Here is a 20,325-nt window from a genome sequence, read left to right on the forward strand (position 1 = left end):
TCGGTCTCACCGAGATTATGTTATGCTCTAACCCTAATGAAATCGGTCTCACCGAGTCGACATATCGGTCCCACCGAAATGCCTAATGTTCACATTTTGAACTAAATCGGTCTGACTGAGTTTTATGATTCGGTCCCACCGAGTTTGGTAAATTATGTGTAATGGTTGGATTTTGTGTGGAGGCTATTTATACCCCTCCACCCACTCTTCATTCGTGGAGAGAGCCATCAGAACGTTCCAACACTTCTACCATACATTTTCTGAGAAGAGAACCACCTACTCATGTGTTGAGACCAAGATATTCCAATCCAACCATAAGAATCTTGATCTCTAGCCTTCCCCAAGTTGCTTTCCACTCAAATCATCTTTCCACCAAATCCAAATCCTCGAGAGAGAGTTGAGTGTTTGGGAGACTATCATTTGAAGCACAAGAGTAAGGAGTTCATCATCACCACACCATCTATTACCTTTTGGAGAGTTGTGTCTCCTAGATTGGTTAGGTGTCACTTGGGAGCCTCCGACAAGATTGTGGAGTTGAACCAAGGAGTTTGTAAGAGCAAGGAGATCGCCTACTTCGTGAAGATCTACCCTAGTGAGGCAAGTCCTTCGTGGGCGATGGCCATGATGGGATAGACAAGGTTGCTTCTTCGTGGACCCTTCGTGGGTGGAGCCCTCCGTGGACTCGCACAACCGTTACCCTTCGTGTGTTGAAGTCTCCATCAACGTGGATGTACGATAGCACCACCTATCGGAACCACGCCAAAAATATCCGTGCCTACATTGCGTTTGCTCCCTCCAAATTCCCCCCTTTACCTTCATATGCAAGTGTTTTATATTCCACTGCTATACTCTTAGACTTGCATGTGTAGGTTGCTTGCTTGACTTGTGCTAAGTTGCTAAAATATGTCAAGACTTAAAATTGGGAAAAGGCTAGACTTTTATTTGGTCAAGTAGTCTAATCACCCCCCTCTAGACATACTTTCGATCCTACATGACGTGGGATGGCTATTTATAGCCGCAGGCTTCCCTGGTGGGAAATGACCATTTTGGACACGCGGTCCAGCCAATGGCCAACCGACACGTTTACAACGGTCGGATTTTAAGAGCAACGATAACATTACTTACGGAACAAGTAATGCTAACTCCTTGGTCTAAGACAATCTCACAGCAAAGAAGATCACAGTCTCTTACTGGCAAGTATTTTCTCAGAACACAAAGAGATTTCTCTCGCAACTTTCATAGGATTTGAGTCTGGTATTAGAAAATCAAAGTTTCGAACGCTACACCCCTCTTAATAGTACGGTGGTCTTGTGACTCGATAAAGAGAAGAGAAACAACGAAATAAATGTCGGCGTGCGCAAACAACCAATCATGAACTCCCTCCCCAATCTCACTCATTTTCTTTAGCCGAGCAGGAAGGCCGAGGAGCCCTCTTGGTCGTCTTCTTCAGCCATCATGAAGGCCGGGCGCACCTGAGGTGCCCATCTTTGGTGGCGGCAACGACCAACATAGTGTTATTACGATACAACCATGATCACTCATCACATTCGCCGTCCATTGATTTTTCCAATCCTTTGACAACCATGATCACTCGTCACATTCGCCGTCCATTGATTTTTCCAATCCTTTGACGTTGGCAGAACGATGAGTTGTAGCTACTTGAACTTTTGATTTGTTGCATTGCAGTGTCTAATGCACCGTTCTCTGAATTAGTTTAATCAAGTGTTTAGTATACGCTCAGTTTAGTTTTCTATGAAAATCTAATTCTGTATGAATTAGTGTAATCAAATGAGATGAACAATTCTATTCCATTCCATCTCTCAAACCAAACACCAAAATGTAATCATTCCATTGCTCGCAATTACTCCTACCAAACATAAAGACAAAACCGATCCGCTCTGGTGAAATGGAAGCATGACATTCTGTTTCACTTCGTTCCTGAACTGAACACACCCTAAGTCATTCAAGAAATTGATTGAATGCCTCTTCATCTGTAGATTTTTCCAGTGGTTTACAAAATTGCCATATATGTAAATTAAAAAAATCATAGAGTGCATACTGACAATTTTTTTTCTAAAATTTGCCATGTTTTGGTATAGTGCTTTGAAATTGGCATGTGACCGTCTGAAGAAAAAAAAGTTGCCATGTGTGTGGCACAAATATCTTATAGTTGCCATCAGAGCATTAACTTTTTTTCCTAAACAATTTGCCATGTTTTGGAAAAAGTGTTTTGAAAGACCAAAATTTGCCATCTTTAGAAAAAGAAAATGCTATGAATTTGCCATGTGACCATGAGAAAAGAAATCATTGCAAAAGTTTTAACGACAATATGGCACAAGCTATGTCACCATGGAAATAAAAGGTAAAATTGCCATGTCAATAAAGCTGTAATGATGACATGGCTGTAAATTTTCCATGGTTGTAAAGTAATTTTGCCATTGGTAAAAATGAAAAGTAAAATTTGCCATAAGCGATTGAAGTAAATTTGCCATGTATGTGCAAGTAAGTTTGCCATGGTAAAAAAAGATAAATTTTGCATGGTAAAATAAAAAACAAAAAATTGTCACAGCCAAATAAAAAATAAAAATGTTCATGGCACTAAAATAAAAAATCATCATGGAAATAAAGGTAAATTTACCATGATACAAATTAAATTTGCCATGGTACAAAAGTAAATTTTGAATGTCTTTGTAACACCCGAATATGCCATGCTATAAAGTAAATTTGCCATGTGTGTTAAAGTAATTTTACAATGGCAATGAAGGTAAATTTGCCATGGCAAAATAGAAAATGAAATTTTGCCATGACATTAAAAAGAAAAAATTGCCATGGCAATGAAAGTTATAGTTGATACATGGCAAAACTGAAAAAACGTATTCTGTACAAAAACGCATAATATAGAGCGCTGGAGCGATGTGTGACCACCCCTGATTAAACCTTGCTAATTGCTTTTTCAGTCCTTTATAAACATGTGCTCTAAAACTAGAGAAACTGTAGAAGTATCAGAACAACCAAATGCTCTTTTTCTGCGGTGTTCCAAAATGATTTGAACCGGTGGCACATAGTCAACTATCAAAAGATGAGTACATCTACTTTGGGTCCAAAACATCAGCACTGCAACAGAAATTTGCAAGATTACAACAAGTGTCTTTAACTCTAATGGAACCACACCATTTTGAAGGAATATGAAATGCACAATTAATCTTCTATATACAGTTGAGTAAGCATTGCCCATTTGATTTATATTACTCTGGGATGTAACTACCAATCAATGTGCCTCTGTTCTCGATTGTAACACAAAACTGAAACTGAAGAGAAATGAATGGCGGGTGGTGAACACCAATCGAAGAAGGTACCAATCACCTGAAGAATTGGAGTCTGTCTTTGTTGCCAAGGCTTTGGCCAAGTAGAATTTCCCCGTCTACCCTCAAAAAATGAATTGCCCCCGGCGACCTGTACAGGAGAAACGCCCTCCATGGCCTCCACTTGACTGCAATTGGATTCTCCAACAGATTTTGATTGATGACATACAAACAGGGAACATCACAAATTGAGGTGAAATCGAAGAAGCTGCTAGCGGCACCTCACATACCGGTGAAGAACTGTGGAACCTTGACGGGGAGCACGACGGACTCCTATAGCGCCTGCTTGGCGGCGGAGGCGGCGGAATTGCTGTCGAGGAGCGCAGGAATCTCCTCTGTGCGGGCAACGAACCGGTGAAGAACTGTGGAACCTTGACGGGAAGAACGACAGTCTCCTATAGCACCTGCCTGGAGGCGGAATTGCCGTCAAGGAGCGCACGGATCTCCTCTACGCGGGCGACGAACCCCGGGAGCCTGGTATAGATGGTGTCGTGGAGCCATGGAGCCACTGCAGCTCAACCCCCGCCGCCCCCCTAGAAGCACCCTGCCATCTCCGACCAGCAGCGCCACCGCAACTTCGCTCTTCAGACCCAATCCACCTAAGCCACGCGCGCGTGCAGCCTCGCCAACTCCATGGTCTCTTCCCCATCCTTCTACTCCTACTTCGCCGCCGACCAAGCGCCGCCCTCCCCAGAATGGGCACGAGGGAGAGAGACGGGGAAAGGGAGTGTGAGGATAAGGCAGAGTGAGGGAGGTCGTTTGTGCGAGGGAAGGAAGCGAACGAACGTTTTGCTGAGGCTGCCGTGTCAACGCCCATGTGTCAAGATTCATGCACAGAATCAGACGGCCACTGACACGTTCGCACGGAAGTGGTAAAAGTCTGATGTCAGATTTTTATCAATCTGATGTCAGATTTTTATCAATTCCGTTAACATATACTAGATGTGGAACTTAACAGTGGAGAGTAAGACATATTACCTTGCCGGTGAGCAAGGATAATCTGGCTGGAGGGTGAACAAGAGGTGATGATAAGTTCGCAGCTCTTTCTGCATGCCAGCGGGAATTCAGAAACACCCTGTTTCCTATTAGTTCTGTCAAGATTGTTCATCATGTAGGAAACTGATAGTGATGAAATACAACTCAACAGCTTGAATTAACAACAATATGACAAAGCTATCGTCTTTGAGCAGCAAGTGTGTATTCATGGGTGCAATATTGTTTACAATTTCTTACATTTGTAGTAAAACAGTGGGACAAAGTAATTCCTTGGTTAAAGATATTCCTAGCCCATATGGATAGAAAAATCAATCTAAGTTTTAAAATATTACTAGACGTGGAACTTAACAGTGGAGAGTAAGTCATATTAGCTTGCCGGTGAGCAAGGATAATCTGGCTGGAGGGTGAATAAGAGGTGATGATAAGTTTGCAGCTCTTTCTACATGCCAGAGGTCAGAGGATGCCAACTTGCATTTAACTATATACCTAGAATTCAGAAACACCCTATTACCTATTAGTTCTCTCAAGATTGTTCATCATGTAGGAAATTGATAGCAATGAAATACTACAACTCAACAGCTTGAATTAACAACAATCTCTGAGCAGCAAGTGTGTGTTCATGGGTGCAATGTTGTTCTCCATGCAAGAAACCTCCAAACAACAACCAACTGGCTTATGGTTAAAAAAATATCACCGAGCTATTGGTTCCAAGCAGCAACTAAATGTTGGTGAATTGCATGTAAACACAGAGAAATACAAAATCACTGGTGGGTGGACATCATGTAAAAACAACATGCTAGCAATTTTGATTTAACCACGGAAGGAGCTTCAACTATTGAGAGGATGAGCACATACTAGTTAGATCAAAAGGGGCGGCTTGTTTTTTTCTTCCCAAAGATCACCTCCCAAACAATCGGTGAGAATGGCCCTTTCTTGTCCAAATGTTCCCTGATGGACTTCTCATCAATGGCAAAGTTCCTATCCTGGAAGCTCCTCACAAGCTTGTCACCCTCCTCTACCCCCTTCATCTTGCATACTGCATCAACCAAACCCACAAACGTTGCAGCATTCGGGGAATGCCCAGCCTCGAACATCTCCACACAGAAAGCAACAGCCTCATCCAGTCTGTCGCCCTTGCACAGACCCTGTATAATCAACCAGTAGCTGAAGGCATTTGGAATGACCCCGTTGCCCTGCATCTTCCTGAAGATCCTGACGGCATCGTCCAGCTTGGCTGCTTTGCAGAAGGCCTCGACAACAGCGGTGTAGATGACCACCTCTGGGATGGCGCCCTTCTCGCGCATCAGACCAAACAGCTTCATGGCCTCCGGTACCAATCCGTTCTTGCAGAGGCCGTCGAGCATGGCGACGGCGTTGGGTATCAGCCCCGTCTCTTTCATCTTCCGGAAGATGTCGTCCACGTCCTCCGTCTGCAGTGGCGGCCCCGGTTCGTGGTCAGGCTGCTGAGCCTCGATGTTGCTTCCCGTGGAGGAGGCGGCGTCGCCCAGCTTAAGCTTCTCCATCAGCGACTCCCCGATGGCTTTCTGAGCGCTCCTTTCCGGACGCTGCTGCTTCCCGGCGGCGCGTCGGAGGATGTCAGCAGGGAAGGCGCCGGCGGCGGAGGGGTCAGGGGCTCCCCCTGCGCGTCTCGGCGGTGGGGGCAGGGGGTTGTTCTCTGGGTCAGACCCGAAGTTGAGGGTGCGGAGGAAGGCCTCGTCCTCCTCCTCATCCCGTGCCTCGTGGATCACCCGGCGGCGACGGTCACCGGTGGAGTACGACCGCCGGATGCCAGATTCTCCACCCAGCAGGAGGAGGCGGCGGAGGCTGCGTGACCTAGCCGGAATCTGCAGGCTCATCTCTCCCTCTCTCTCTTTCTCTTTTTCTCTGGTGGCGGCGGCGGCGGCTTGAGGGGAAGGGAAGAGGCAACCGTAGAAGACGGAAATGTGGGCTTGTGGACGGACGCTTCGTCCCGGGCCAACATGTCATACAAAGAATTCGGAGTCGGAGGGTTTCGGTTTCAAGTGTCCAAGCCAAGGCCAGGCCCAGGGGCAGGGGCAAGGGGATCATGTCCAAGGCCGTGTCGCGCATTCCGTCGAGCACCCTGACCTCCCTCCTCCCGCGCGCCCTGAATCCCCACGTCGCCGTCGTCGACCTCATCACCACCCACCTCACGGCCGACGCGGAACCCACCAAGATCCTCGACCTCTCCGGCCTGCTCCCCTACCTCGGCCAGGACGAGCTCACCGCCGTCGTGCTCCACGCCGGCCACTCTCACCCGCTTTCCACCCTCCGCTTCCTCATCGCGCTGCCGCCGCCGCTCCAGCCGTCGCCTCCCCACCTCGCCTTCCTCGCGCACTCCCTCGCCACCACCCGCTTCTTCTCCCACGCGCTCGACGCGCTCTCCCACCTCCTCCGCCTCCACCCAACCCACGACGCCCTCCCCACTCTCCTCCTCTCCTACCAGACCGCGCCCCACCCCTCCCTCCCCAGCCTCCTCGTCAAGGCGCTCCTCCGCCGCGCCCGCCTTCGCCACGCATTCCACGCCGCCCTGCGCGCGGCCGCTTCCGGCTTCCCACCCGACACCGTCGCCTTCAACGCACTCCTCGCCGCGCTATCTCGCGCCGAGCGTTTCAATGAGCTCTGGGCCGCACGGGCAGCCATGTCGCGTGCTGGGGTGCGCCCCAATGCGCACACGTTCAACATCCTCGTCGCCGCGCTCTGCCGAGGTGAAGACGCCGAGCGCGTGCAGGGCTTCTTAGAGGAGCTGGAGGAGCAAGGTTTCGAGCCAGACGTGGTGACTTACAACACCCTTCTTGTTGGGTATTGCCGCAGGGGGAGGCTGCAGGACGCTCTGCACCTGTTCGATGTTATGCCGCCCAGGGGTGTTGAACCAGACTTAGTGTCACATACTGTCCTGATGGACGGGCTGTGCAAAGCCGGGAGATTGAGCGACGCTAGACGCATGTTTGACAGGATGGTGCACAGTGGGGTGAGCCCCGATGCTGTCGCTTATAGTGTTCTTATCGCAGGGTACTGCAATGAGTGCAGAGTGAAGGAGGCAAGGTTGCTGCTAATGGAGATGGTGGGGAATGGGCTCTCGCCTGAAGGATTCGCTCTCAAGAGTGTGATTGAGAGTCATCTCAAAATTGGGAAGCTTCTCACTTGCTTGAATATGGTGTCGCCTTTAAGGAAATATGGTGTTGCCATTCCGTTGGAGAGTTACAATTGCTTGATTGGTGCATTGTGCGAGGAAATGCGCCCTCATGCTGCCAGGGGTTTGTTCCAGTGGATGATAGAGGATGGGCACAGTCCTAGCTTGGAGATGTATAATATGGTAGTAGATTGCTTCTGCCAGTGCGGCAGTGTGGACGAGGCTTTAGATATAAAGGTTGAGATGAGCTCTAGAGGAGTGAAGCCAGATTTTGATACTTACCGTACGCTAGTAACCTGCCTTTGCAGTGTGGGGAGGAGCTCAGATCGCAAATCGGTTATGGCAGAGATGATTGAGTCAGGTCTCCAGCCGAATGAGACTATTTGTGCTGCTTTGGTTTGTGGGTTCTGCAAGGAAGGTTCTCTTAATAAAGCAGAATTGATCCTGAAGGCTTTTGTTCTTGATTTGCAGGTCTGCTGCAATAAGAGCTATAATACTCTGATGAGAGCTTACTGTATGACCAGGAGCACCACAGAGTCATTAGAATTGCAGAACAGGATGTTGGAACTGGGTTTTGTCCCAAGCAGTGAGACATGTCGATCTCTTGTTTATGGGCTCTCAAGAAGCATTGCTTAAGTTGCTAAACTGGTTTAATCATCCCATGAATTCAAATATTCTTAAATTCTCAATGGGTGGTCTACATAATTACTTAGGTGATTACAGCAGTGACGATGGCATGATGCTATCACCATGCATGATGAACGAGAACATTTGTGGAAGAGCTGAAGAAATTGGATTATGCAGCAGAAAGCTGTTTAATATAATACTGTATTTAAGTGATGTGAGCATGCTGTTAATATAATGCTCCTCATAAAGACTTGGTTTTTCAGCCCAGGCAAATTCTAAAGATTTGGGACCAAAAGCGGTTAGCAGTGACCATTGAATAAGTTTCTTCAGCTTGAGTTGGGTTAAATTACGGAAGGTATTTGCACCAGTCTGTGTGATGCAACTTGTCAGCTGTGACCACTGGCCAGAAATATTCTTGGATCAAGTTTCTGCTGATGGCTTAGTGGGCTATAACAAACCGAGGCCCCATGACTTGCTGAATGATGGCCATGTACATGCCTCGCGATTCTGGGTTCCTTGGATTTTTGGAGAACAGATGCAAAGCGCTAGTTCATGAGGACTAATGCTGACTTATACCAAAAAGATTACAGTATGTTGGATACAGGGGGGAGTTTCTGGTGGAATGAGGCCTATGAGTTTACTTGGCTGGAATGCCATCCTTCTGCCACGGTAGTGCATGTTTGGCAAACTGCTCTTGTCCTGGGCACATGGCACCATGGAGCATGGCTAACAAATTACTGTAAAACCCCTGCTGTATGGAATTAGAGAGCTAATATTGCTTGAATCTTAGCCCTAGATTAAGCGGCAGACATATGCTAAAATATTAAGTGTTGCATCCAATTGCTACAATTGTACATTACACAGTGCACTGTTTGGTAAATCTCATGCGTCAGTTTTTTGTCCAAGAGTTCACATGCATGGTGAACAATAGCATTTGTGAAAGGGTAGAATGCAGTATGGTTAGCATTGAGATGGTGTGAGCACTGTGCACAAATGTTGATGTAATCTTCCTCATGCGGATTTGCTGCCTGAATCCAGGTGAACTCTAATCTTCATATACATTGACCAAGTTTTTCCTGATGACTTCTGGTAAATCCAGGTAAACTCTAATTTTCATGATGGTACACATATAAATTGGTAGGCCCAAAATATGCTACTCCCTCCGTTCCGAATTACTTGTCGCAGGTATGGATGTATCTAGATGTATTTTAGTTTTAGATACATCCATTTCTGCGACGAGTAATTTGGCTATGTATCTCTCTGATCCTTATTTGCTTTGGGATACGAGGGGGGGGGGGGGGGGTTGGGAAAGGTTAGGCAACTGTCGCGTGTACGAAACACGACACTGAGGATGTGGAACACCCCCTTTTTGGTTCAGTGTTGGGGCACTAACCGCACACGACACTGAGGATGTGGAACACCCCCTTTTTGGTTCAGTGTTGGGGCACTAACCGCTCCAATCCTCTATCTACCACATGGTGGATTTTTACCCAGGTTTAGGCCGCTAGGAAGCGTAATACCCTATGTCCTGCTAACTTTTATTCACTGGAAGTGATGAACTGGATGTTACAACGGTGAACCTTCCTTGCTGGGAAAGTTCACTCGCGCATATCAAAATAGAGTCAAACCCCTATCTATGTAACCTGGGCCTCCTTTTATGGTCACAAGGGGTCATCACAGTGGCTACAAGGTTGTGGGTACAGTAGATATACAGAGGAATACCTATCGCATTAAATGCGGGGGTATGTGTCTTCGTATCCTGTTGCCGGAGTTGAACACCTGTCTTGTCGTAGCAGGCTTTTATGGTCACAAGGGGTCACCACAGTGGCTAGAAGGTTGTGGGTACAGTAGATATACAGAGGAATACCTATCACATTAAATACGGGGGTATGTGTCTTCGTATCCCGTTGCCGGAGTTGAACACCTGTCTTGTTGTAGCAGGCTTTTGCTAGCGCATCCCTTTTACCGTGACACGTTGCTGATGAGGTGTCGCCCGCACGGTAAAAGGGGGCAGTGAATCACCTTGGGTGCACCTAACACTTTGGAGGCGCGCGCTCCACTTGACAGCTCGCCATGCACCGCCGTGGACCGCAACAGACCTATGCTTAGCCTCTTCGCTGTAGCCCTGCGCCAGTTAGACGCTGATTGGTCGTCGCCGGGCGGAAGCTGTTGGCGGGGTGTTGGCGCTGAGGGAGCCGTTGCCGAGAGGCAATGCTCTTCCACGGCAATCTTTGCCATGACATTGCCGATGTTGTTAGAGGACTCTTCCTCAAGATTGATGGTCTTGTCGGTGAGTGTCTTGACAAAGATCAGCATACCACCATGTTGCCGGGAGGCAGTATGGAAGGATGGACTCCTTCTGGATGTTGTAGCAGCAAGAGTGCGACCATCCTCGAGCTATGTGCCGGCAGTGAGGTGATCACCCATTCCTTTGATGTAGGTTTCCTGTGATTGCATCTGGACGAAGATCTGCATGCCACCTTTGAAGGGGGCCTGGACGAGCGTTGCCGGGAAGCATAAGTCCCCACAAAAAACCCTCATTTCTAGACGTGGCATGTTTATGTGGGTTGGAACATGGATTTTAATCCAGCCAAGCAGGTTGTCTTTCCCTTCCTCATAAGTGGTGGTTTGGTCGGCTGTAAGGCCAAGAGCGTCTACGGCTTGCTTTAGTATAAAGGCACACATGAATGGCAAACAAAACCAAGAATGTGAAATCGCACAGAAACACGTGAGCAATGAAACCTCACCGAGGGGCACTGATGGACAAAATGCTCCTCCTTCATCAAATAAGAAGCCTCGAAGCCAACATAGAACATGTAGTGCTAGCCCTATGCTGTGAAACCGCTCCTTTCCTGGCAACTGTCATCCACTAGATCTGCCGCACCGATAGGAAAGAAATCAATTAGCCGATACGAAAAGCACAAACCAAAATAGAGGATAAAGAATGTCATCCTGATCTCGTCCGACAAAAAGTGGACTTGCCTTAGTTACATTTCCTTTTCATGTGTTCCTTCACAAGGTTTACATAAAACCAGAGCCTGTAACATGAAACCACGCACCGTTAACCAGCGAACCACAATCTCAAGCAACGAATCACGGATTTTTTGTAACGTGATCTAAACCAAAGGGACTCGGGCAGAAAACAAAATAGACAAGAAAGATTGGGAAGCAAGGCCAGAGAACAGACTAGAAAAGAAGCAGCTCACCTCAAGCAACAATATAGGCACCCAACAACGACAAGTAGCTCGTAAGACCTGAAAGAAAGAACGGAAAGAGAGAGCACAGTTAGGCAAGAAAAGAGACCGGGGAGAGGAATGAGGAAGAACCTCAGCTCGCAGCAAGGACGAAGGCCATAAACAAAGCAGGAAGACGCAGGCGGATAGCAGGTATGAGCTCGAACAGCACCTCTAGCGGACCAAAGCGAGGGACGGGCATGGTGAAGCGTAAGGCGGCGGTGGCGAAGGGATATAGAAAGGAGAGGAAAACCAAACACAGAAGGAGACAAGATAAAGACAATCGCAGCACAAAGGCGAATGAACTGACAAAACCCACCACACGAAGTCACACACGTTGACACGAGCCCAAAAACAGCCAAAGACCAGGTGATGAAAGCCATGTAAAAAGAGCGACACAGCACAGTACAAACCAAAGGGGAACACTTGCTTTTACCCAACGGAGTAAGCATCGTAGGCTTACCGGGCAATGGACTCACCAACCCTCATTGCTGCCACTAGCACGGGGCCGAACAACTCCACGTGGACACTGGCCGGATAGGACCAGTCGGACGGAACGAACACAACTCCATGTGGCCACGGCCGGATAGGCAGGAAGAGAGCAAGCACACCAAAATGGAACAGACGGGCATAAACCAAAGGAGCAAACCTACCATATCCGCCCGGTAAGATGCCGGCTCCGCAAAGTCTCCCAACACGCCTGCCCGAACAACCATCCGGGTGTTGGGCGGGATAGCCGGGTGAAGAGGTACATCTCTGCTCGGTGGCCCAAACATCAGACACACACCCCAGCGCATGAGCCGGCACACGCCTGTACAGCCGGACAAGCTCCACGCACGACGACCGCCTTTACCCAGTGGCCCAAACATGAGGCGCCCCCACAAGTGCACGAACGGCACAGGCAGGGCAAAGGGCAACACCCGGTAGATGAGGCGGCCCTGTGCGCACCCCAAGGCCATGCGTCATGGACCCCTGAGACTGCTGGTTCGGTGAGGAGCATCTGGGCCCGATCAGACAGCGGGGAGGGCACCAAACAGGCAACGGGGCTAGACGCGCACGGATCGGACAGCACATAGCGCGTGTGGAATAATCGGAAAAGTTAACTGGTTATTGTTGCAGAATGGAGATGCTCTTAGTTTAAAAATTCTGGCTGGACAAAGATTGACAGCTTGGCCTATTGTAGCTTGTCCATTTCCAGTTTGCCAGTCCCATGATATGATATTTCCAATTTATTATTCTAGTGAGATGCCTTGAGAGATTCTAGTTCACATTTTCCCTGGTACTATTCTTCTCATCCAATTGAAACTTTATCAGTTACTAGCAAGATGCCCGTGCATTGCACGGAGCGTCAAGATGCATTTTTTTTATAAAACACATGTTGTGATTGACCCATGCAGAAGTAATCCCATGTGTAAAAACTAATGATATCTCGAGAAAGAGAAGGGATAGGGTGAGGAGGAGTGTAAAAACCCATGCGGCCACCATGCCAGATTGTTCCAGAGGTTTCTTTTTTTAATTGCTCAACAATGAGGTTGTGGGAAATAAGGATGAACAAGGGAAGGCCTTATCTGCAAATGTGAAGAGAGGTGCGGGTATCTTCTTGCAAAATTGTCATAGTTTGCTTTCTATCCGATATAGATCAAACGGTCTATCTTGCAAGATGGCAGGCACACCATCATCAACAACTTGGTTTTTTATAAGAGTAGAGAAATAGTTTCTTGTTTAAATGTCCTCATCAGGGTGTTGAGGTAGTCTGTCCAGATAGAGCTTCCATGGAGCACGAGGTGTTACCAGCTACTTATTAGTGCTTTTAGGAAAGGGGACATGGAGGGCACGAGAAATCTATTGTGAATATAACTCCAGCTTCTACTTGTGGGCTGCCAATGCAATAATCCTTGCATCTTTTTTGAAAAACAGGGAGACACTTTCCGGCTACATATAAAATGAAACCACATGCAATATCCAGGCAGAAGCCAAAGCAGAAAAAGGGTCCGAAACAACAAGCTACGAGCTAGGAAAGACCAGAGCAAAATCTAAGTTTTAACTGACAAAAAGTCGGCAACACTAAGAGAAGGAAAACCAGTCCCAATTTATTACAATTCAGGCCCATCACATGAGAGAAAGAGCTTCACAGAGCCTGGATAGCTTTGGTCGCTTGGCTGATGATGGAGACCAGGAGATGTCTAGGGGCGATGCAAGGCTCAGAGTAACTTGTTTTGCAGGCGGCCAGCCGACTCCCTTGGGGGATCTGTAGAACTGTTGCCGGGGATCTTCAATATGGAGCTTGTCCAAAGAATGTTCCAGCATCAGTGGGGGTAGCTCAGCGATCTTTAGCCCCACTTAGAATCAGGAGAGGTTCCCTCATGTAGTTTGAGAGGGAGTTGCAAACAGCCTCCAATTCCAGCTTTGTATGATCCTTCAACAGAATCATCCAATGCCTGATAGTTTTCAAGATATTCCGCCCACCTACTTGATTGTAGACCAAATGATGTTACTGAAAATCATACTATTTCTAAATTTCCATAAACACCACATAGTGGCAATACAAACAGTATTGATGGCAGAATTCTTATTATTACAAACCCAAAATCTAGCTACAAATTCATAATTTACCTAAAGGTCTCTTAAAAAGGTCACTAATCATAGACCAAACTGCTTTGGCAACTATGCAGGCATGAAACAAATGATGAACAGATTCATCCTCTGTGCAGAAAACAGTCCAGAATGATATGCCTCTTCCTAAGATTATCTCTAGCCATACGTTTATTATGGGAGAGCAACCATAGGAAGATATGAATTTTAGGAGGCACAACTAATTTCCAGATAGCAGGGAGATAAACATGCTGCACACCTCTAAAGTTGATTACATGATAAAGAGAGCTAGTACTATATTGACCTTTGTTTTCTAATGAGAAAAGTATACTTTTCGTCCCTCAACTCTTCGCAAAGTTTAGTTTTCGTCCCTCAACTCTAAAACCGGACAGAGTGCATCCTGAACTCTCGAAACCGGTCACTTTTCGTCCCTGCTGCTGAGTCAACCCGGTTTTGACCACACGTGAACAGTGCACCAGATGAACAGTAAATTTGAAAAAAATAGCAAAAAAATCTGAGATTTTATGGCATCGAAGATACTTAGGTGCGCCACATGCGTGCAAATTTTCATCATGTTTGGAAGTTCGAGGAGCACACAGCAAAAAAAAACAAAAGTAAATGTACACTGAAGTGAACAGTAAAATAAAAAAAATTCTGAAATTTTTTGGCATCGAGGATGCTCAGGTGGGCAAGGTGCGTGCAAAATTTTGTGGTAAAATAAGATCCGAGGGTTTGGAAACCACCCAAAGCGGCACGCACACGTACGCTATTTTGTTTTTTCTTGCACGACCTTCTCAGATGTCATTTTACCACAAAATTTTGCACGCACCTTGCCCACCTGAGCATCCTCGATGCCAAAAAATTTCAGAATTTTTTGAATTTTTTTGCTATTTTTTTTATTTTACTGTTCACTTTAGTGTACATTTACTTTTGTTTTTTTGCTGCGTGCTTCTCGAACTTCCAAACATGATGAAAATTTGCACGCACGTGGCGCACCTAAGTATTTTCGATGCCATAAAATTTCAGATTTTTTTGAATTTTTTTGCTATTTTTTTCGAATTTACTGTTCATCGGTTGTACTGTTTACGCGCGGTCAAAACTGGGTTGACTCAGCAGTAGGGACGAAAAGTGACCGGTTTTGAGAGTTCGGGGTGCACTTTGTCCGGTTTTAGAGTTGAGGGACGAAAACTAAACTTTGCAAAGAGTTGAGGGACGAAAAGTATACTTTTCTCTTTTCTAATTGCGAAACTAAAGAATCAGTGTCATCCTGGAAAGATATACTACTAGCTATATCAACAAGTTGAAACAATTGCTCCATCATACAATCATTAAAGATCCTTCCAAATGTAAAACTTCAACTGATTACCATCCCGAGCATGCTTTACAGTTTAGAGGGCTCATTACATATAGTGTAAAGATCCCAACACTGAACAACTAAAGGGGAAGTACCAAACCAAGTATCTTCTCAAAATCTAACTTTAGCCCAATCTCAATCTGCCATCTATATCCAAATTTAATGGATTTAATGACAGTTAAGACCCCCTTCCAGAATCTAGAGACATTTAGGCTAGAGCTAATGAAAATATTAGGATGATTTTGTTGGTATCTTGCTTGATGACCACCCGCAGCTCAAGAAACGTGTCGACCCGTGGCTCAAGAAATGCATCGACCTGCTGGATGCTTTGGTCAGGACGACCCTTAAGTGCGCAAGCACAATCAGATCATGATATGCTTTCAGGCTAGTGTTTGTTCCTCTTCTAGTTTGCCAGTGGTAGTTGTTTGCAGTTGAGTGTCACTGAGCACGCATGTAAATTTGGAGGCTGGGAGAAGAATTCACCATGTCAATATCAGCACTAGTTGAGAACAACAGTACACACTGAAATCTGGAGTATAATACTTATGCTGTGTTTGCGAGTCAACGAAGAGGCCCGCTCCGTTCGCAAATTTGGATTTTGTCCTTTTATTTTCCTTGTCTGTGGCATGGCTGCTCTTGAGAAAATTCGAGGAAGAATCTAGAAATCAAAATAGCTGATGTGATGTTTTGGTGGATCAGGTTGTAGATAGAGGAAATGATGACATCGTGGAATCTAAACTGCATAGAAGCAGCACCCTAGCTTTTCGTTTTCTAGATAACGAGTTAAGAAGTGAATATCAGTAGTATATCACAACGTTCAGGTTTTGCATCCTCATTAGAAATGGTGCAGTTCCTCCAATATCTGGTGAAACACCATCCTACCGCTGCACCATTTCAATTCAAACTTGCGAAGTATTCATCCATTCCAGAGAAGCTTCAATTCATATTTCATTGCTATTTGGATCCCAGAGCATGTAACACCGGTATCGTCAGTGATGATGCTACCATTTGACCTGGTATACTAGTTATGTGGGCCTGCTACTGGTCTTCCATAGAATCTTATTATTGTTGTGGAGGTGCTTGGAGGGAATGAATATATGTTTCTGTACACATGTTGGATTGTAAAAAGGTGTGCATGATGAGTGAGCAAATGGTTCAGCCTGTTTGCTGGCCCTGCACCAATCAAGAGACAAAAAGAACACACACACACACACACACACACACACACACACACACAGGTCGGCTTTGCTCAGGGTAAGCAAGTCACCACTAGTATGGCCAAGCGGCCAAAGACCAGCTAACCAAAACATGTGCAGGCAAGCACCAAGCAGTAGAGAATACCATGATATATATTCTGATGCTTGGTGACCCTCCTTCCTCTCGCTCTCTCGCCCCCACACACTTGAGAAGATGTGCTCACATACACGCACACGGCACACCGTCCATGATGTTTTAGATATAGACATGTTTTACACCGTGCAGCTTTGACCATTAAGTTACATATATAAACATGTTAGCGAAAAACTAATTAACTATTCATAGTATGTTAACTCATGGAGGAAAGATTGCGACTAATAATTTTCCATTTGTAAACTTACGTACCAAGCTACTCCCTCCGTATCAAAATATAAGACGGTTTTGTCACAAAACGTTTTTTATTTTGATACAAGGGAACATATATTGATTTTCTTTCTCTTCTATTCTACTATTATGCCATGCAGCAGCGTGTCCACATGTAGGAGTATATATGTAGTCTGTGAGTATGTATGTGGTGCTCGCGTGGCATTTGAGACTGAAGTGGTAATAATCCTGTGCATCTCGATCGTCTCGCTTTTTGGAGTAAAGCAGGGCCATGATTGCTCCCGGAATATCTCTATCTCGCGCGCGCGGCGACTAAAGGTTTTCGAAGAAACATTCGCTTGTGGCTGGGTGAATTCGCTGTCGCCTCTGTGCTCCCTGGCTGCATTCCCGGCCGCTTTGCATATGCCGTAAGCAATGAGCAGGCACAAGCAAGGCATCTATATATGGATAGATATCGGCGAATGGAACTGCATGCGCAGCAACAGTCTAATGATTAGGAACAATTAATCTCACACACAGGAGTTACACTCAAAAGTTGGTGCACAAATGAAGCCAAACTGGAATTTTCTCTTTCTTTTACTGAAAAAGGAAAACTGGATATTGGTCCTCAGCCAAACACATGCGCACATGTACACGTACGATTGTGCCCACTTATCTCCCTTTTCTGAGTCTGAGCGGCGGTTTACCGCTCTTCGACATGACTAAACCATCGGGTTGGCCAAGGTTTTTCTTTAGGAGAAAAAAAAGGAAAAATCCTTGAGGACTCGTGATTGTTCTTTGCTCCAATGACACTCTTCCATTTTTTAATTTTCTTTTCAGGCCCGCCTTTTTAACCTGCAAAGGAAGTAAACAAATAAAAGAATTCGATTAGATGAGATCACATACAGCACCAGACCAGTTTGTCACTGTCAGGTGGTGTAAATATGTGCCATCACCGCAAAAAGAAAAGGTGTCAATATATGTGCTCTCGTCGCTCGCAAACAAGAAGTAGTGTAAATGTGCCGTGGGATGGGTTGAATTCACAGGAGATGATCTTACCATAGTATGATTTGGGCGCATTGCAGCGGAAGCACTCGGTTCTGTTGGCGTAATTTTGCACGTTACAATCCAGTCTGCATAGCCAAAACACGTGGTTAATTTTCTTTCTTTTCAGGCCTGTTTGCATGCATGCATGCACATATGCAGCTAGCTAGCTAGCTGCATTCCTTGGAAAGCTTTAATTTATAGCTAGGCAGTGGAGCATAACCGACTAGCTAGTGCAGGAGGTAGATAGGGGCCGGAGGCAGACGAACCTGGGGCAGATCCAGTCGCCGGCCTTCCAGCCGGCCTGGGCGGCGGCGTTGAACCCCCAGTTCTGCGCGACGGTGGCGGAGTCTGTCTTTGCGGCGCTGCACTTGAAGCAGCTGGCGCGATTGGCGTAGTTGTTGACGCCGCAGCAGCCGCAGTACCAATCGCCGGGCTTGATTTCCCAGCTGCCGCCCATGGCCGCGTAGTCTGCCCGCTCGGCGCCCAGCTTAGCCTCGCCGCACCGCTGGCAAGCGTCCCGTTTGCAGAAGTTGAGGTACTGGCATGACCTGCAACTCCAGTCACCCGGCTTCCTGCTCATCATCACCTTCTCCATCGCTATATATATCAATCAGAAATTAAAATGGATCCTTGTATCTGTCTATCTATCTGTCTGTCTATCAGTCCAGTCAATCTAGCGTGTGTCTAGTCTAGCTATCAATCTAACCCAAGGAGAAGGTGATGAGAGGCAGCTTAGCTTGTGTTGTGTTGGATGGCAGGGTTGGTTTGGAGATGGGAGGTGGAGCGGTCTTTTATATACGGTTTGGTGCTGCACCAGGAGGAGAGGAGACGGGAGGAGTGGAGTAGAGCTGGCTAGCTTAGGTGGTGTTTGGTTCTCTAGTTTTAGGACTTTTTTTTAGTCCCAATTAAAAAGTCCTTAGTTTCTAAAAAATCTCTCCTTATTTGATTTCAGAGACTAAAAAGTCCCTAGTCCCTTCCTAGAGGCTATTAAATGACCATGTTGCCCATAGTATATAGAAAAATAACAATCAAACAACATCATGGGGTGGCGGGCCAATGGGTGCATGGAGGGGCATTGTTGGGAAAGTCCCAAAAAGTCCCCAAAAGACTCTCTTTGAGAGTCTTCTTCATTTAGTCCCAAATGCCTAGTTTAGTCCCTAAAAAGTCTCTCCCGTTTAATAAAAAAGGACCCTAAGAAGGACTTTTCCTAATCCCTACATAAAAAGGTCCCTGTAAACAAACACCCCCTTAGGCCAGTTAGTTAGGGTCCAAGTAAAGCCCGACGGAACGGATGCATTATTGTTTCTTCTTGCTCCGCCTCCATGCAGATGCAGGGCAGGCTGAGTGAGTGTGTAGCTCAGTAGCTGTCTATCTGGCTCATGCATCATGCATGCATCCCCTTTTTTTTCATTTCTTGCAGCAACTGAGGAATCCCCACGATTGATGGGCCTCTCCGTGCTCTGCAAGCTAGAGATCACTGTGCTGTGTGAGCGGGGAGTTCCCGCCTCCTCTGGTCTCCAGCTTCATCGGGCAATCTCTCGTCTTCTCTTTCCTTAGTTTTATTCTTTTGTGCTCCTCAGTTTTCCTTCATTTGCAAAAAAGGACGAAGGACTTATATTAAATAGTACAAACTCTTTCAAAAACACTCTTACAAAAATTGAAACAAACATCCAAATTTTGGGTGCCGAAGTCCTCTTCCATCTGCATCCACCCACAGTGCACCGTGAGCAAAACTCGTGGCAACCTCTAAATCTCCGTCTCAACGGAATAAACTTTTTTAAACCTAAGAGCTTGTGAAAGTAGTGTCTGAGAAGTCATTGATGTAAAGCAGAAGACGCCGACGACCGCGCTTTGTGTAGCAAATCGACACCCTGCAGAAGCAAACGTTGGAGAAGTTCTGTAGAACGGCTCAATTACGACCGAACAGAGTCGGGGAACACAAATATCACACGCTCCGCAACAGGCCGAGAATGGGCAACCTTCGGTTGGTAAAGCTTTTAAAAGTTTAGTCTTCACTCATAAGTATTTAGATCCTTAGCTGAAATAAATAGTATAGTATGCAGGAAATGCAAAAAAAATCTGTAGATCTTCAGGAGGGTGTATATATGAGAGTATTGTGCACAATCTGAGATTTAACGTTATTTCATAAACATATTTAGGCCTGCACGGCAAGGATTACACGAGATTGGGGAGAAAGGTGCGGGGCCAGTCTGGTAACTGTAATCTAGTAGTACTATTTCAATCGGGAGTGTGGCAAATAAAGAAAGGAACCACTAGCGATCAGACTACTGATGGCTAGCGTTTCATCAGACTAATCCCTTGCCGTACGATTGAAATCCTTTGAAGCGTCAGATTAATTCAAGGAAACATGCATGCAACGTATTCCTAAATAAGAAACAGCTT

At 46.2% G+C, this 20,325-nt stretch overlaps 4 protein-coding genes across 14 annotated transcripts; 2 read left to right on the forward strand and 2 right to left on the reverse strand.

Moving 5' to 3' along the window:
- Positions 1 to 2,786: 2,786 nt before the first annotated feature.
- Positions 2,787 to 6,482, reverse strand: LOC125530729 (uncharacterized). Of its 11 annotated transcripts, none has more exons than XR_015618869.1 (3): positions 5,214 to 6,482; positions 3,364 to 4,453; positions 2,787 to 3,114 (listed from the first exon to the last, which is right to left on the reverse strand). XR_015618869.1 is itself a non-coding variant. In XM_087547026.1 (2 exons), the coding sequence occupies exon 1, from the start codon at positions 6,212 to 6,214 to the stop codon at positions 5,222 to 5,224; it is 993 nt and encodes a 330-aa protein (XP_087403152.1). In that variant the 5' UTR covers positions 6,215 to 6,482; the 3' UTR covers positions 3,150 to 4,437; positions 5,214 to 5,221. The 11 variants fall into 11 exon arrangements, 3 of the variants coding, with proteins under 3 accessions (XP_087403152.1, XP_087403151.1, XP_048551086.2); XR_015618874.1 differs by lacking the exon at positions 2,787 to 3,114 and having other exon boundaries at positions 3,150 to 4,160; positions 4,341 to 4,437; XR_015618872.1 differs by lacking the exon at positions 2,787 to 3,114 and having other exon boundaries at positions 3,150 to 4,242; positions 4,341 to 4,437.
- LOC125530728 (Pentatricopeptide repeat (PPR) superfamily protein) lies at positions 6,424 to 9,216 on the forward strand. Its single transcript, XM_048695128.2, has one exon. The coding sequence runs from the start codon at positions 6,424 to 6,426 to the stop codon at positions 8,143 to 8,145; it is 1,722 nt and encodes a 573-aa protein (XP_048551085.2). The 3' UTR covers positions 8,146 to 9,216.
- Positions 9,217 to 10,347: 1,131 nt separating this feature from the next.
- Positions 10,348 to 16,410, forward strand: LOC147979632 (aspartate-glutamate racemase family). The gene is given in 4 exon segments (XM_087515287.1): positions 10,348 to 10,551; positions 13,109 to 13,165; positions 13,167 to 13,241; positions 15,551 to 16,410. Coding segments are annotated over 4 exon segments (474 nt in total). The 3' UTR covers positions 15,689 to 16,410.
- A 1,033-nt stretch (positions 16,411 to 17,443) lies between these two features.
- LOC125548365 (uncharacterized) lies at positions 17,444 to 18,672 on the reverse strand. The gene is made up of 3 exons (XM_048711986.2): positions 18,189 to 18,672; positions 17,935 to 18,008; positions 17,444 to 17,730 (listed from the first exon to the last, which is right to left on the reverse strand). Exons 1-3 carry the CDS (start codon positions 18,515 to 18,517, stop codon positions 17,726 to 17,728), a joined length of 408 nt encoding a protein of 135 aa, XP_048567943.1. The 5' UTR covers positions 18,518 to 18,672; the 3' UTR covers positions 17,444 to 17,725.
- Positions 18,673 to 20,325: the final 1,653 nt, after the last annotated feature.

The sequence above is a fragment of the Triticum urartu genome, chromosome 3A (assembly GCF_056163025.1).
Source record: "Triticum urartu cultivar PI428250 chromosome 3A, HENAU_Tu73, whole genome shotgun sequence".
In the NCBI taxonomy this organism is placed as follows: Eukaryota; Viridiplantae; Streptophyta; class Magnoliopsida; order Poales; family Poaceae; genus Triticum; species Triticum urartu.

What these genes read in the sequence shown, in the direction of transcription:
- LOC125548365 (XM_048711986.2), bottom strand. Translation starts at nt 18,517, where the DNA reads ATGGAGAAGGTGATGATGAGCAGGAAGCCGGGTGACTGGAGTTGCAGG. An exon ending in GGCGACTGGATCTGCCCCAG is followed by an intron (nt 18,009 to 18,188) that starts GTTCGTCTGCCT and finishes TTGGCTATGCAG; the next exon opens with ACTGGATTGTAACGTGCAAA.
- LOC125530729 (XM_087547026.1), bottom strand. Translation starts at nt 6,214, where the DNA reads ATGAGCCTGCAGATTCCGGCTAGGTCACGCAGCCTCCGCCGCCTCCTC.
- LOC125530728 (XM_048695128.2), top strand. Translation starts at nt 6,424, where the DNA reads ATGTCCAAGGCCGTGTCGCGCATTCCGTCGAGCACCCTGACCTCCCTC.